Genomic DNA, 13,032 nt, shown 5'->3' with positions numbered 1-13,032 from the left:
AAAAGTTAGCTGGGCATGGTGGCGCGTGCCTGTGATCCCAGCTACTCAGGAGGCTGAGGCAGGAGAATCGCTTGAACCTGGGAGGCAGAGGTTGCAGTGAGCCGAGATCATACCACTGCATTCCAGCCTGGGCAACAAGAGTGAAACTTTAAAAAAAAGAAAAAAAATATGTGGCAGGAAAGTGAGATTTACTCAGGGAAATGAGATTGGGGTGGGGGTGTGCAGAAAGAAGAATCTTTGCCTTCAAACATGTATAAGTTGTCTGAATTTTTTACAACTAACACTGAATAGTTTTTTGTCGTTGTTTTTTTGAGATGGTCTCACTCTATTGCCCAAGCTGGAGTGCAATGTTGCAATCTTGGCTCACTACAACCTCCATCTCCCAGGTTCAAGCAATTCTCCTTCCTCAGCCTCCCAAGTGGCTGGGATTACAGTACCTGCCATCATGCCCAGCTAATTTTTGTATTTTTAGTAAAGACAGGGTTTTACCATGTTGGCCAGGCTGGTCTTGAACTTCTGATCTCAGGTGATGCACCTACCTCAGCTTCCCAACGTGCTGGGATTACAGGTGTGAGCCTCCACACCTGGCCAACACTGAATAGTTTTAACAAAAAGAAAAAAATAGAGGCCAGGTAGCTCACACCTATAATCTCAACACTTTGGGAAGCCAAGGCAGGAGGATTGCTTGAGCTTAGGAGTTCAAGACCAGCATGAGGGACATAGTAAGACCCCATCTCTACAAAAGATTTTTAAAATTAGTCCAGGCGCAGTGGCTCACATCTGTAATCCCAGCACTTTGGGAGGCCAAGGTGGGTGCATAACGAGGTCAAGAGATCCAGACCATCCTGGCCAACATGGTGAAACCCCATCTCTACTAAAAATACAAAAATTAGCTGGGCGTGGTGGCGGGCACCTGTAATCTCAGCTACTCAGGAGGCTGAGGCAGGAGAATTGCTTGAACCCCGGGTGGAGGTTGCTGTGAGCCAAGATCGCGCCACTGAACTCCAGCCTGGGCGACAGAGCGAGGCTCCATCTCAAAAAAATAAAATAAAATAAATAAATAAAATTAGCTGGGTGTGGTGATACATGCCTGTAGTCCCAGATATTCGGGAGGCTGAGGTGGGAAGATAAATTGAACCCGGGAGGCGGAGGTTGCAATGAACTGTGATCGCAGTGCTGCACTCTAGTCTGGGTAATAGAGTGAGAGCCTGTCTCAAAATAAAGAAAAACGAAAAGAAAAAGTAATAAAGGAGAAGAAAAGGAAACTAAAGGAAAAAGAAAGAATATATATGCAAAAAGCTAGAGAAATTTCAGGAGGCCGAGGTGTGAAGATTGAGTTCTAGTACAGCCTGGGCAACACAGCAGAGCTCTGTCTCTTAAAAAAAAAAAAAAAAAAAAAAAAGAGCTCAAGTAATTTGCAAAGGAAGACAGTCTAGAAAAATTTTGGTTCTGCAATGAGACAAAGGCTAACAGAGACCCAAACCTGGGGATTGGCTCTTGTCGATATAGCTGGCCCGTGACACAAGGAATCCACCTTCTCCTTAGAGATAGTAGCTGATTTATGTTTGCTGGCTAAACAAGACAAGAGTCGCTGTGGGCCCTAAAGCTCAAGTATTCTTTTCTCAGACTGGACAGTTGCATGTGATGGGAGAGAAGCTGTGACACTAGGCTCACATGAAGCCCAATCTGCAGAAAGGAGGTTTTCAGTGTCTGCATTTCCCTCCAGACACCTTGCCTCCATCATCGCCATTGCCACACAGTTGCGGACACTTACTGAGTACCCACTGTGTGTTAGGAACTACATTAAGTGTTTGATATCCATTCAGTCACTTCCACATCTTCCAAAGGCATGAAGCTACAGGAAGGATGAATCCTAGGAAACAATTTTCAGAAAGTAGCAGATGGAGGAAGAAGGAAAAAACCCCTCCTTTTCCTTCTCTTGGTAAATGATAATATTTTTATTCCTCGCAGATGGTGCCTCCCTGGAATATTTTCAGCAGTGGCAAAGGCAGAGTCCTCTGGACTGCCTGGGGCTTTTCACGGTGGCTTTCACTCCTCCATTACCTTCCACTCTGGGACCCTCTTGGAACGGATGGTTTTGGGGGCATGGAAAGATATCAAGGCAGAAGAGGTGGGGCAAGAAGGGAAAGGGGTGGAATTGTGGCATAAGGGAAGAATTTTACAACTGAAAGAGAAAAAGGAGAGGAGACTGGAGGGGAGGAGAGATAAGGGAAAGTGGGGGGAAGAAGAGGGAGAGGAAGCTGGGGAGAGAGCGGGTGGAGTCTGAATCTCCCACACAAAGTAGCACCCTATGCAACAGACAAACTATGTCCGGAATTTCCTCCTGCTGAACAACACGATTGAACCCAGATGCAGCTCTCAAGTTCATGTTCAGTCACACACGTTCCAGTCGGAGCTCTTAACTTTAAAAGACAGAAGTCTAGGCTGGGCCCAGTGGCTCATGCCTGTAATGCCAGCACTTTGGGAGGCCAAAGCAGGTGGATCACCTGATGTAAGGAGTTCAAGACTAACCTGGCCAACACGGCAAGACCCCCATCTCTACTGAAAATACAAAAATTAGCCAGGCATGGTGGCTCATGCCTATAATCCCAGTTACTTGGGAGGCTGAGGCACAAGAATCGCTTGAACCCAGGAGGCAGAGACTGCAGTGAACCAGCCAAGATCGTGCCAGTGCACTCCAGCCTGGGCAACAGACCAAGACTCCATCTTAAAAAAAAAAAAAAAAAAAAAAAAAAAAAAAAAAAAAAAAAAAAAAAAAAAAAAAACATCTTAAAAAAAAAAAAAAAAAAAAAGACACAAAGTCTATTAGTAGTTTTAAAAGTATCCTTCTGGTGGTTTTATTTTCCCCCAGATGCCTAAAATTCCCTATTGCACAATACTCTCAAAGCGCTGGGGGAGGTGTAAAAGCATTCTACTTACCAAGGGATACACCGGGGCACTTTTATCCTTTTGAAACAAAACGTCCTCTGTGGTGGTGGACACCAGTGACTCCCTGGAGATCCCTGCTATGGACTGGGTAGAGGATACGCTCCTTTCTTGTCCCTCCTCTTTCTTTTCTGGCTCCAAGTCCCTTCTTTCTCGTCCCAGTTCATCCTGGGGCCTCTGGTTGGTGTCCTCAAGCTCTCCTGAAGGCTGCCTTTCAGGGGAACTCATCTGTTGTTCCTCAGGACTGATTTGATCCAAATCAAGAAATTCATCTGCTTCTGAATCCTCTGGCTGTAAGGAAGGCTTTGACTCGCTACCTCTTTGGGTTGTCTTTAAAAAGAAATAAAAGATCATGATTCCACATATGGTATGTGCTGCTACCTTCACCTATTATTTCCCTTTTCTATTCCTAATCAGCCAGTCTTAGTGTTAGCTTCACCTTGGAATTACGAAATGTTTTTTAAAAGAGCCTGGAACATTTTTACTTAAAAAACAAAACGAGATAGGGTGCAGTGGCGTACGCCTGTAATCCCAGCACTTTGGGAGGCCAAGGGGGAAGGATCACTTGAGCCCAGAAGTTCAAGACCAGCCTGGCCAACATAGTGACACCTTATCTCTACCGGAAATGAACAAAATTAGCTGGGCGTGGTGGTGCATGCCTGTAGTTCCAGCTACTCAAGAGGCTGGGGTGGGAGGATCACTTGAGCCTGGGAGGTTGAGGCTGCTTGTGAGAGATCAATGCCATTGCACTTCAGCCTAGGTGACAAAGTGAGACCCAGGGTAGGAAGGAGGGATGAGAGGAGGGGAGAAGAGAGAGGAGGGAAGAGGAGGGGAGGGGAGAGGAAAAAGAGAGGGGAGGGGAGAGGGAAAATAGAGGAGAGGAGAGGGAAAAGAGAGGGAGAGGGAAAAAGACAAGGCAAAGGCAAAGGCAAGGAAAGACAAACATGAGTGTGCTCAAGTTTATTCTTGGCCTACCAGCAGACCCACAATGGCAAAATCATTCTTCTAAGTGGCACTATTGGTCTCCAGAAGGCTGACTACTCACAGTGACCTATTCTTAGGCCACAGCTGAGTTCTCCTGCTGGGAGCAGTCTGTAGGAAACCTACACTCCTATTATCATACTGACTCCATTCTGAGAGAAGCACACTTCAGCTGTGGCACACACCTCCTCCAGGAAGCTTTCCCTGGCCATCCTCCAAAGTGGGTTAAGAGGCCCTGCTTCATCTCCTGTATATCTTTCAATCACTGCACTCACAGCTCTGCCTCCCTATACACCTTAGAGCTCCTTAAAAGAATGGATTATGGCCAGGAGCAGTGGCTCCCAGGACTTTGGGAGGCGAAGGCGGGTGGATCACCTGAGGTCAGGAGTTTGAGACCAGCCTGGCCAACATGGGTGAAACCCCATCTCTGCTAAAAATACAAAAAAATTAGCTGGGCGTGGTGGTGAATGCCTGTAATCTCAGCTACTCAGAAGGCTGGGGCAGGAGAATCGCTTGAACTCAGGAGGCAGAGGTTGCAGTGAACCAAGATTGCACCATTGCACTCCAGCCTGGGCAACAAGAGCGAAACTCCAAAGACAAAAAAAAAAAAAAAAGAATGGATTGTGGCCTGGCCATGGTGGCTCATGCCTGCAATCCTAGCACTTTGGAAGGCCAAGGTGGGCAGATCATTTGAGGTCATGCATTTGAGACCAGCCTGGCCATCATGGTAATACCAAAACTCATCCCCACTGAAAATACAAAAAATTAGCCAGGTGTGGTGGCTAATGCCTGTAATCTCAGCTACTCAGGAGGCTAAGGCAGGAGAATTGCTTGAACTCAGGAAGCAGAGGTTGCAGTGAGCCGAGATCATGCCACTGCACTCCAGCCTGGGCAACAGAATGAGACCTTGTCTCAAAAAAAAAAAAAAAAAAAAAAGAATTGTATCTAATTTGATTTTGTGTTCCCATAGTCTGGCCTATACTAAGCATTCAATTAATGATTATGAATGAATTAAGATGATTACTTACTGGGAAAATTGCTGATGTGATTGACTGGGAATCGGTAATCTGTGTCTCCAAACTGGTCATGGATTTTTTCATTTCTTGGGGCTCCACTGTGGTTTCTTTCTGTATTCCTGAAGCCTCCTCCTCCTGGGCTTCTCCAGCTTTTTCCTGAGTTTCTTCCATGGCAATCTCTTTGTCCTCCTCCCCCTCCTCTTCCTCCTCCTCCTCCCCTTCCTCCTCGCCCTTTTTCCTCTCCTCCTCCTGAGACTCTCTCCATGCTAATGTGTCATCTTTCAATTCCTCTTGTGGATTTTCTACTTCTTTATAATTTGGATTAGGTTCCTCCTCTTCTTTCATTTCTGTTTCTCCATTTTGTCCTGTCGATTCTCTGGGGGCCTCCTCTGCATCTGACATCCTTCTCTGTAGAGTTTCCTCTGGAGAGATTTTGACCATAATAACCAGCAAGCCCCTCGGCTCTCCATTTCCTAGTGTGCTAACCTATGAAATGTGCACAACTGGCTCTGGTCCCTTTCCACGGGAATAAAAAGAATGTCATGTTTCTGGCCAGGCACGGTGGCTCACGCCTATAATCCCAGCACTAGGCCGAGGCAGATGGATCACCTGAGGTCAGGAGTTCGAGACCAGCCTGGCCTACATGATGAAACCTTGTCTCTACTAAAAATACAAAAATTAGCCAGGTGTGGTGGTGGGCACCTGTGGAGGCTGAGGCAGGAGGATTGCATGAACCAGGGAGGCAGAGGTTGCAGTGAGCCGAGATTGTGCCATTGCACTCCAGCCTGGGTGACAACAGCAAAACTCCATCTCAAAAAATTAAATTAAAAAAGAATGTCATATTTCTGGCCAGATGTGGTGGCTGACATCTGTAATGAGGCAGGAGGATCACTTGAGGTCAGGAGATTGAGACCAGCCTGGCCAACATGGTGAAACTCCATCCCTACTACAAATACAAAAAATTAGCCAGGCATGGTGGCAGGCACCTATAATCCCAGCCTCTCGGGAGGCTGAGACAGAAGAATTGCTTGAACCTGGGAGGACAGATTACATTGAGCCAAGAATACACCACTACACTACAGCTAGACTACAGAGCAAGACTCCATCTCAAAAAAAAAAAAAAAAAAAAAAAAAAAAAAAAAAAATTTTAAAAAAAAAAAAAAAAAAAAAAAAAAAAAAAAGAATGTTATATTTGTGGGAAATCTTTTTTTTTTTGAGATGGTCTCACTCTGTTGCCCAGGCTGGAGTGCAGTGGTGCGATCTTGGCTCGCTGCAACCCCCATCTCCCATGTTCAATCGATTCTCCTGCCCCAGCCTCCCCAGTAGCTGGGATTACAGGCATGTGCCATCACACTGGGCTAATTTTTGTATTTTTTCAGTGGAGACGGGGTTTCACCAAGTTGGCCAGGCTGATCTTGAACTCCTGACCTCAAGTTATCCGCCCGCCTTGGCCTCCCAAAATGCTGGGATTACAGGGGTGAGCCATCGTGCCTGGCTGGGAAATCTTACAGTGTATGTATTTGTGGCCCAGATCTTAAAAATATTGATCCAGGGCCTCTCCACTTTCTAGGAATAAAATCCTTGGAGGCTTCTAACTCATTTCAAATATATTCATATTCCCACAGGCAGCAAAATGCATAATCCACATATTAACAATTCTAGAAACAGGACTACAAGAAGAAGCACAGCAGCCTTGTGGTTAAAAGTGTGGGCCTCGCTGTCAGCGTCCTAGCACTGAATCCCATTTCCACCAGGCACTTGCTCTGTGACGTTGTGCAAGTCACTTCACTCTTCATAGTCCACATTTTCTCACGGACAAAATAAAAAGAATAATCCTAAATTATACGGTGGTTGTAAAGAAGAGCTAACATATATAAAATGTTCAAAACAGTTCTGGCACATACAGCTTGAAAAAATTGTAGCAATTGTTATTATTTGAGAGAAAACCAACCCGAATGTGCAAAGAAACGAACAGTTTGAAAGCCTTTGGACATATCTCTCAGTTATTCCTTATAACAAGAGATCTAACTAGGAAAACAAGGATGGATACTTCATGCCTAAAGAGTTGGACCCAGAGGAAAAAAATAATCTCTACATTTTCGTTGACATTAGAATAAGAGAACTCAACTCTTTGAAAATAAAGTCCCAAAGAGCACAGGGTAGAAAATGTATTTCTATTTCTTAATTTGTTAGCACTAAATGTATCAGCTCCTCAAATTCATCTCTAGAAAAAAAAAAGTAATTAAATAATGAGGCTGGGCACAGTGCTTCACACCTGTAACTCCCAGCACTTTGGGAGGCCGAAGCGGGTGGATCACGAGGTCAAGAGATGGAGACCATCTTGGCCAACATAGTGAAACCCCGTCTCTACTAAAAATACAAAAATTAGCTGGGCGTGATGATGCCGCCTGTAGTCCCAGCTACTCGGGAGGCTGAGGCAGGAGGATCATTTGAACCTGGGAGGCGGAGGTTGCAGTGAGCCGAGATCGCATGACTGCACTCCGGCCTGGCGACAGAGACAGACTGTCTCAAAAATAAATAAGTAAATAAAAATAACAATAATGATAATGAATGAATGAGTTTGAGGCTCTGAGAGGTGAAGTGACTTACTCAAGATGACACTGCTAGTAAGAAAGAGATCTCTCTGGCACTTAGTTTCTCTAGCTGAAAAATTACTGCTGTGATTCAAGTCGAGGACTCTCACCACCAGCCTCTTCTGACTGAGCCCAACTTTGCCGGCGCATCTGGAAGGCCGGGTTCGAGCCACAAGGGTTTGGGGCAAGGGTGCCAGGTCCGTGACTCTGCAGGAGGACTAAAGCCCAGGTGCGGCCTCTGCCTCCAACTCAGGTCTCCTCGGGGCCACCCCCACAAGGCCCAGGTCGGGTGAGCGCCCCCCAAGGGGCGCCAGACCTCGCCAGGCCGGGGACCCCCGCCAAGGATCCGTGGCCTTCGCCCCAGACTTACAGAGAGAACCCACCCCAGTCCTCAAAAGGCCGGGGTCGTCCCGCTGCCTGGACCCCTCAGCCACCTCCCGGGCCTCCTTCCAGCAGTCGCTACCTTCTCCACCAGCTCCCTAGTTCTGGTTGCCACCAAAGCTCCGTCCCCATGGCAACCGCTGCCGCCGGAAGCGACGGGCCCAAAAGCGACAGGGCGGGGCGGTGGTCACGTGCCCAGGAAGCGGTCGCGAGCGTGGCCGGCGCGCCCCCTGCAGGTTGCTGGCGTCATCGACTTTCCTCGCTTTCCTTCCTCCGCTCTCGCGATCCCCGTTTTCCCATGGTCCCGTCCCCGCTGCAGCCACCAATACTGCCAATTTTTACTTTCCGCAGCCTTGGCAAGATGGGGTGGAGAAGTATGAACTCGGATACAATACTCTTTTTCCAAAAGCAAACAGAATTTCCAGGTCTCGTGGATGCAGCACAGAACTGTCCTGCCTGCCTCCTCACTGGGCACCGCGTGTTGCAGACAGTCCCAGCTGGTGGAGGCAGATATGATATAGGGTGCAATCGTTTCCAGTTCTCAGCACAGAGCGTTTCTGTAAAACCAGTCTGGCTAAATCTATTAGGATCATTCCACGTCAAAGTGACTCTCCTATGGAAGATGGCAACAGGTGACCACACGGGTTTCCACTGGGAACCCTGCGGGAAACCAGCCATAGCCACTGAGACAAAAGGCTCTTTGCTGCTTTCCTTTTAGGAGAATGTGAATAATTCTCCCCGCCCCCACTGCTATGCCCCAGTGATGGTAATTTGATTAATATGCATACATCTCAAAATAAAAAAGGATAAACTGAGGCAAGCTGTGTTTATTATAGTCTGAGACTTATAAACAGAGACTGGAAAATACTTGGAATTAGAACATGCAATTTAAACAGCAAACATTGGTAAACACAGCATGTCTGCAGCTACCAGACGGGAATACGTGTGTGGCTGTTGGGTCAAATACAGTTTGAGGGAATTTGCCCAATAGGAGGGTTTTGGAATTGAGCATGAGAACCAGTGGCTGGAAGCACGCAGCAATACTGATCCCATTAAGGCGAGCTGGTATCTGTATCCAACTGCAGCAAAACCAGTCCCAAGGAATACAGGGTTACCTGGCAGAACTGCTGAAACAGAAAGTGGTATGCAAGAACTGGGGAAATAAACACTGTGATATCATGGAGAAGAGGAAATTCAAAGCATTGGCAGGAATCACTGGGACTCATATTACCATCCTAAAAGAGACAAGGCTGGGCACGGTGACTCACGTCTGTAATCCCAGCACTTTGGGAGGCCAGGGCGGGTGGATCGCCTGAGGTCTGGAGTTCGAGACCAGCCTGGCCAACATGGTAAAACCCCATCTCTACTAAAAGTACAAAAAAATTAGCCTGGCTTGGTGGCAGCCACCTGTAATCCCAGCTACTCGGGAGGCTGAGGCAGAAGAATCCCTTGAACCAGGGGCGAAGGTTGCAGTGAGCTGAGATCATGCCATTGCACTCCAGCCTGGGCAACAAGAGCAAAACTCAGTCTCTAAAAAAAAAGAAAAAGACAAAACGGGAGGAAGAATAAGCATTTTCAAGAGGTCTGATCTGCCAGCACTACCCGTTCCTATCCACACCTCAGCAGTTTACAAATTAGTACTGATCTCAGGGCATAGCCAGGAGGTTTGATTGTAAAAAGTCAAACTAGAAGTGGGCTGAGCACAGTGGCTCACGCCTGTGATCCCAACACAGGAGGCCAATGCAGGAGGATTGCTTGAGCCTGGGAGTTTGAGACCAACCAGATCAACACAGGGAGACCCTGTCTCCACAAAAAATAAATTAGCTATGCATGGTGGTACACACCTGTGGTCCCAGATATGTGGGTGGCTGAGGCAGTGCCCAGCTGGTCAAGACTTCAGTGAATATTGATCATGACACTGCACTCCAGCCTGGGTGACAAAGCAAGACCCTGTCTCCAAAAAACAAAAACACACAAAAACGTAGAGGCTTTTATTAGCAAAGTGAAAGGAGCTTGCTGCCCTCTGGTGGGATCCTAGGAGGAGCTGACACGCCACCACACTGGACTACCTCCAGGCTTTCCAGTTCGCCAAAGGGAGCTCCTGTGGTCTGAACGGCCCAGCCGCTGAGGAAGCACAGAACTACTTAGCAATTTCCGTATCCACAGCAGCAAGGCCTCAGTGCAAAGAAATGTGTTGGTCAAAGCCTGACTTCGCAATTGCTGGCTTGTTTTGCCCAACTTTCCATGAAGCTGTTCTGACCCCATCCGAGCTTTGGTTTAGGGAGTTCAAAAGAAATTCAGTTGGGGTGACAACAGGGTCATATCAGCACTGTAAAACTCTGTTTATTAAAAATAATGATAATAATCAGATCAGCATCTGCCAGAATAACTTCCACCCACTTGCCCACAATCCGGAGAATTCCCATTTAGGGCCATGGCCTAATCTGCAGAAGATGCCAAGCACAAGTGTTTAAGAATGCCTTAACCCAGAGAGGTAACACTAGTGGGCGCCAGCATCTGAAAGTTCAGGATACAAGCCTCTTCCAGATCCTTACGCTTCAGGGAGAGAAGACAATGAGGAAATCCCTAGACCCAAGTTCAGAGCAAGGGAAGATGTCTTCCGTAACTGTTCCCAGGGACAATCATCTTTGCAGAGGAATAATGTTGCAGCTGGAAGAGAGAAGAAAAGGAATGGCATAAGTTTGGAGGCTCCTTTCAGGAAGGTCAGAGGCTGAGCCCTTCTGACCTTTTCACCCATGTTCTTTTCTTTTTTTTTTCTTTTTTTTTTTGAGACAGAGTTTCGCTCTTGTTACCCAGGCTGGAGTGCAATGGCGCGATCTCGGCTCACCGCAACCTCCGCCTCCTGGGTTCAGGCAATTCTCCTGCCTCAGCCTCCTGAGTAGCTGGGATTACAGGCACGCGCCACCATGCCCAGCTAATTTTTTGTAGTTATTAGTAGAGACGGGGTTTCACCATGTTGACCAGGATGGTCTCGATCTCTTGACCTCGTGATCCACCCGCCTCGGCCTCCCAAAGTGCTGGGATTACAGGCGTGAGCCACCACGCCCGGCCTTGTTCTTTTCATTCTTAATTTAAAGTAAGCCAAGCATGGTGGCTCACGCCTGTAATTCCAGCACTTTGGGAGGCCTGGTTGGGTGGATCATGAGGTCAGGAGATCAAGACCATCCTGGCCAGCATGGTGAAAACCTGTCTCTACTAAAATACAAAGAATTAGCTGGGCGTAGTGGCGCATGCCTGTAGTCCCAGCTACTCGGGAGGCTGAGGCAGGAGAATCGCTTGAACCCAGGAGGCAGAGGCCACAGTGAGCCGAGATCATGCCACTGCACTCCAGCCTGTCAACAGAGTAAGATTCTGTCTGAAAAAAAAAAAAAAAAAATCAAATGCCCAGTTCCTGAATGAACTAGAGAGACTCCCAGGACAGATGGAACAGACACTGGGGCTCCCTCTGCTTCTATAGCTGTAGTCTGGTTCCTAGTATGAGGATTAATCTGCAGTTTCCATGCAAACTGGGGATTCCCATTATTCCCCAATGTCTGCCCAGCCTTCCCCTCCAACTTCATGTTTAACAAACACTCAAATGATGCCCCAGTGAGAATAAGCAGAAACAGATACTTTACCCCAGCAGTCCTTTTCCTGCCCAGCGTGTCGGAACAAGTCTAAGCTGTTGCTTCTCCCCGCTGCGGATCACTGTCACATTCAGGGGCTTCTGAAAGGAAAAAAAGCTCATTTCATGTTCAGCCTCATTCATACTCAGAGACGCAGGCTAAAATGCTGAGACCCCATGTTTTGCCTATGAAATTGGTAAAGATTTTTATTTTCAGCATAATCCTGTGGTTGGCAAGGGGGTGGGAAACGTGGCGCTGTACTCTCGAGGCAGCCAGGTGTTGACATCAGTACCACCTTCCTCGAAAAACACTGTCCCTCCACCAACAATCTGTAAAAGGTACATCCAAGGTACATATACACAATTACAAGATGACATGCAAATGAAGTGCTCATTCCAGGGCGATGTGGAGATTCAAAACTGAAAACACCAGAAATGTCCAACAATACGTATTGTTCAAATACAGTAAGAGAAGCAGCGTTTTAGTCAAAACAAAACAAAAACCCTAGCAAAGTGTGAACCTATTTGATAATATTTTCTTTTTTTTTTTTTTTTTGAGACAGAGTCTCACTCTGTCACCCCGGCTGGAGTACAGTGGCATGATCTTGGCTCACTACAACCTCCACCTCCCGGGTTCAATTGATTCTTGTGTCTTAGCCTCCTAAGTAGCTGGGACTACAGGTATGTGCCAGCTAATTTTTATAATTTTAGTAGAGACAGAGTTTCACTATGTTGGTCAGGCTGGTCACAGAACTCCTGAACGCAGGTGATAGACCCACTTCGGCTTCCCAAGTGTTGGGATTATAGGCATGAGCCACCGTGCCCAGCTGATAATATTTTCTATAAGGACACCTATGTTGCTTTGTGCATGCGAAGTTTTCTGGAACAACATGCAAAAACCTGTTAAGAGTGGTTACTTCCAGAGAGGACTAGTCTTTTTGAATAAAAGGAAGAAGTTCACTTTTATATATTTCCATATTATCAATTTTTTAACCAAGTGTATGTATTACTTTATTTTTCTGAAACAGAGTCTTGCTCTGTTGCCAGGCTGGAGTGCAGTGGTACAGTCTCAGCTCACTGCAACCTCAGCCTCCCAGGTTCAAGCGACTCTTGTGCCTCAGCCTTCTCAGTAACTACAGATATGCACCACCATGTCCAGCTAATTTTTTTGTATATTTAGTAGAGACAAGCCTTCACCATATTGGCTGGCCTGGTCTCTAATTCCTGGGCTCAACTGATCTGCCCACCTCAGCCTCCCATAATCCCCAGGCTGGTCTTGAACTCCTGAGCTCGAGTGATCCACCTGCCTTGGCCTCTGAAAGCACTGGGATTACAGGAGAACCACACCACCCGATCTGAATAGACATTTCTTCAAAGAAGATATACAAATGATCAAAAAGCACAGGAAAAGACACTCCATGTCACTAATCATTAGAGAAATGAGAATCAAAACCACAGTGGAATTCCACCACACCCCATTACAAAAAAA

At 46.9% G+C, this 13,032-nt stretch overlaps 2 protein-coding genes across 2 annotated transcripts in view; both read right to left on the bottom strand.

Annotated features, from left to right (window-relative positions):
• The window catches only part of CFAP251 (cilia and flagella associated protein 251), an 84,699-nt gene extending 76,809 nt beyond the window's left edge, over positions 1 to 7,890 (bottom strand). Inside the window, exons 1-3 of the mRNA XM_037744181.1 lie at positions 7,648 to 7,890; positions 4,956 to 5,365; positions 2,941 to 3,276 (exon numbers count right to left, since the gene is read on the bottom strand). Coding sequence (XP_037600109.1) covers positions 2,941 to 3,276; positions 4,956 to 5,365; positions 7,648 to 7,687 — 786 coding nt within the window. The 5' untranslated portion in view covers positions 7,688 to 7,890. The remainder of the gene's footprint in view (positions 1 to 2,940; positions 3,277 to 4,955; positions 5,366 to 7,647) is intronic.
• Positions 7,891 to 10,236: 2,346 nt separating this feature from the next.
• PSMD9 (proteasome 26S subunit, non-ATPase 9) overlaps positions 10,237 to 13,032 on the bottom strand; it is a 30,062-nt gene continuing 27,266 nt past the window's right edge. Inside the window, exons 5-6 of the mRNA XM_017544290.2 lie at positions 11,557 to 11,645; positions 10,237 to 10,588 (exon numbers count right to left, since the gene is read on the bottom strand). Of these exons, the coding sequence (XP_017399779.1) occupies positions 10,561 to 10,588; positions 11,557 to 11,645 (117 nt within the window). The 3' untranslated portion in view covers positions 10,237 to 10,560. The remainder of the gene's footprint in view (positions 10,589 to 11,556; positions 11,646 to 13,032) is intronic.

Source organism: Cebus imitator, unplaced genomic scaffold, assembly GCF_001604975.1.
Source record: "Cebus imitator isolate Cc_AM_T3 unplaced genomic scaffold, Cebus_imitator-1.0 Scaffold169, whole genome shotgun sequence".
In the NCBI taxonomy this organism is placed as follows: domain Eukaryota; kingdom Metazoa; phylum Chordata; class Mammalia; order Primates; family Cebidae; genus Cebus; species Cebus imitator.
The sequence above is the reverse complement of the archived record's forward strand: the minus strand, read 5'-3'. Positions and strand labels throughout refer to the sequence as shown.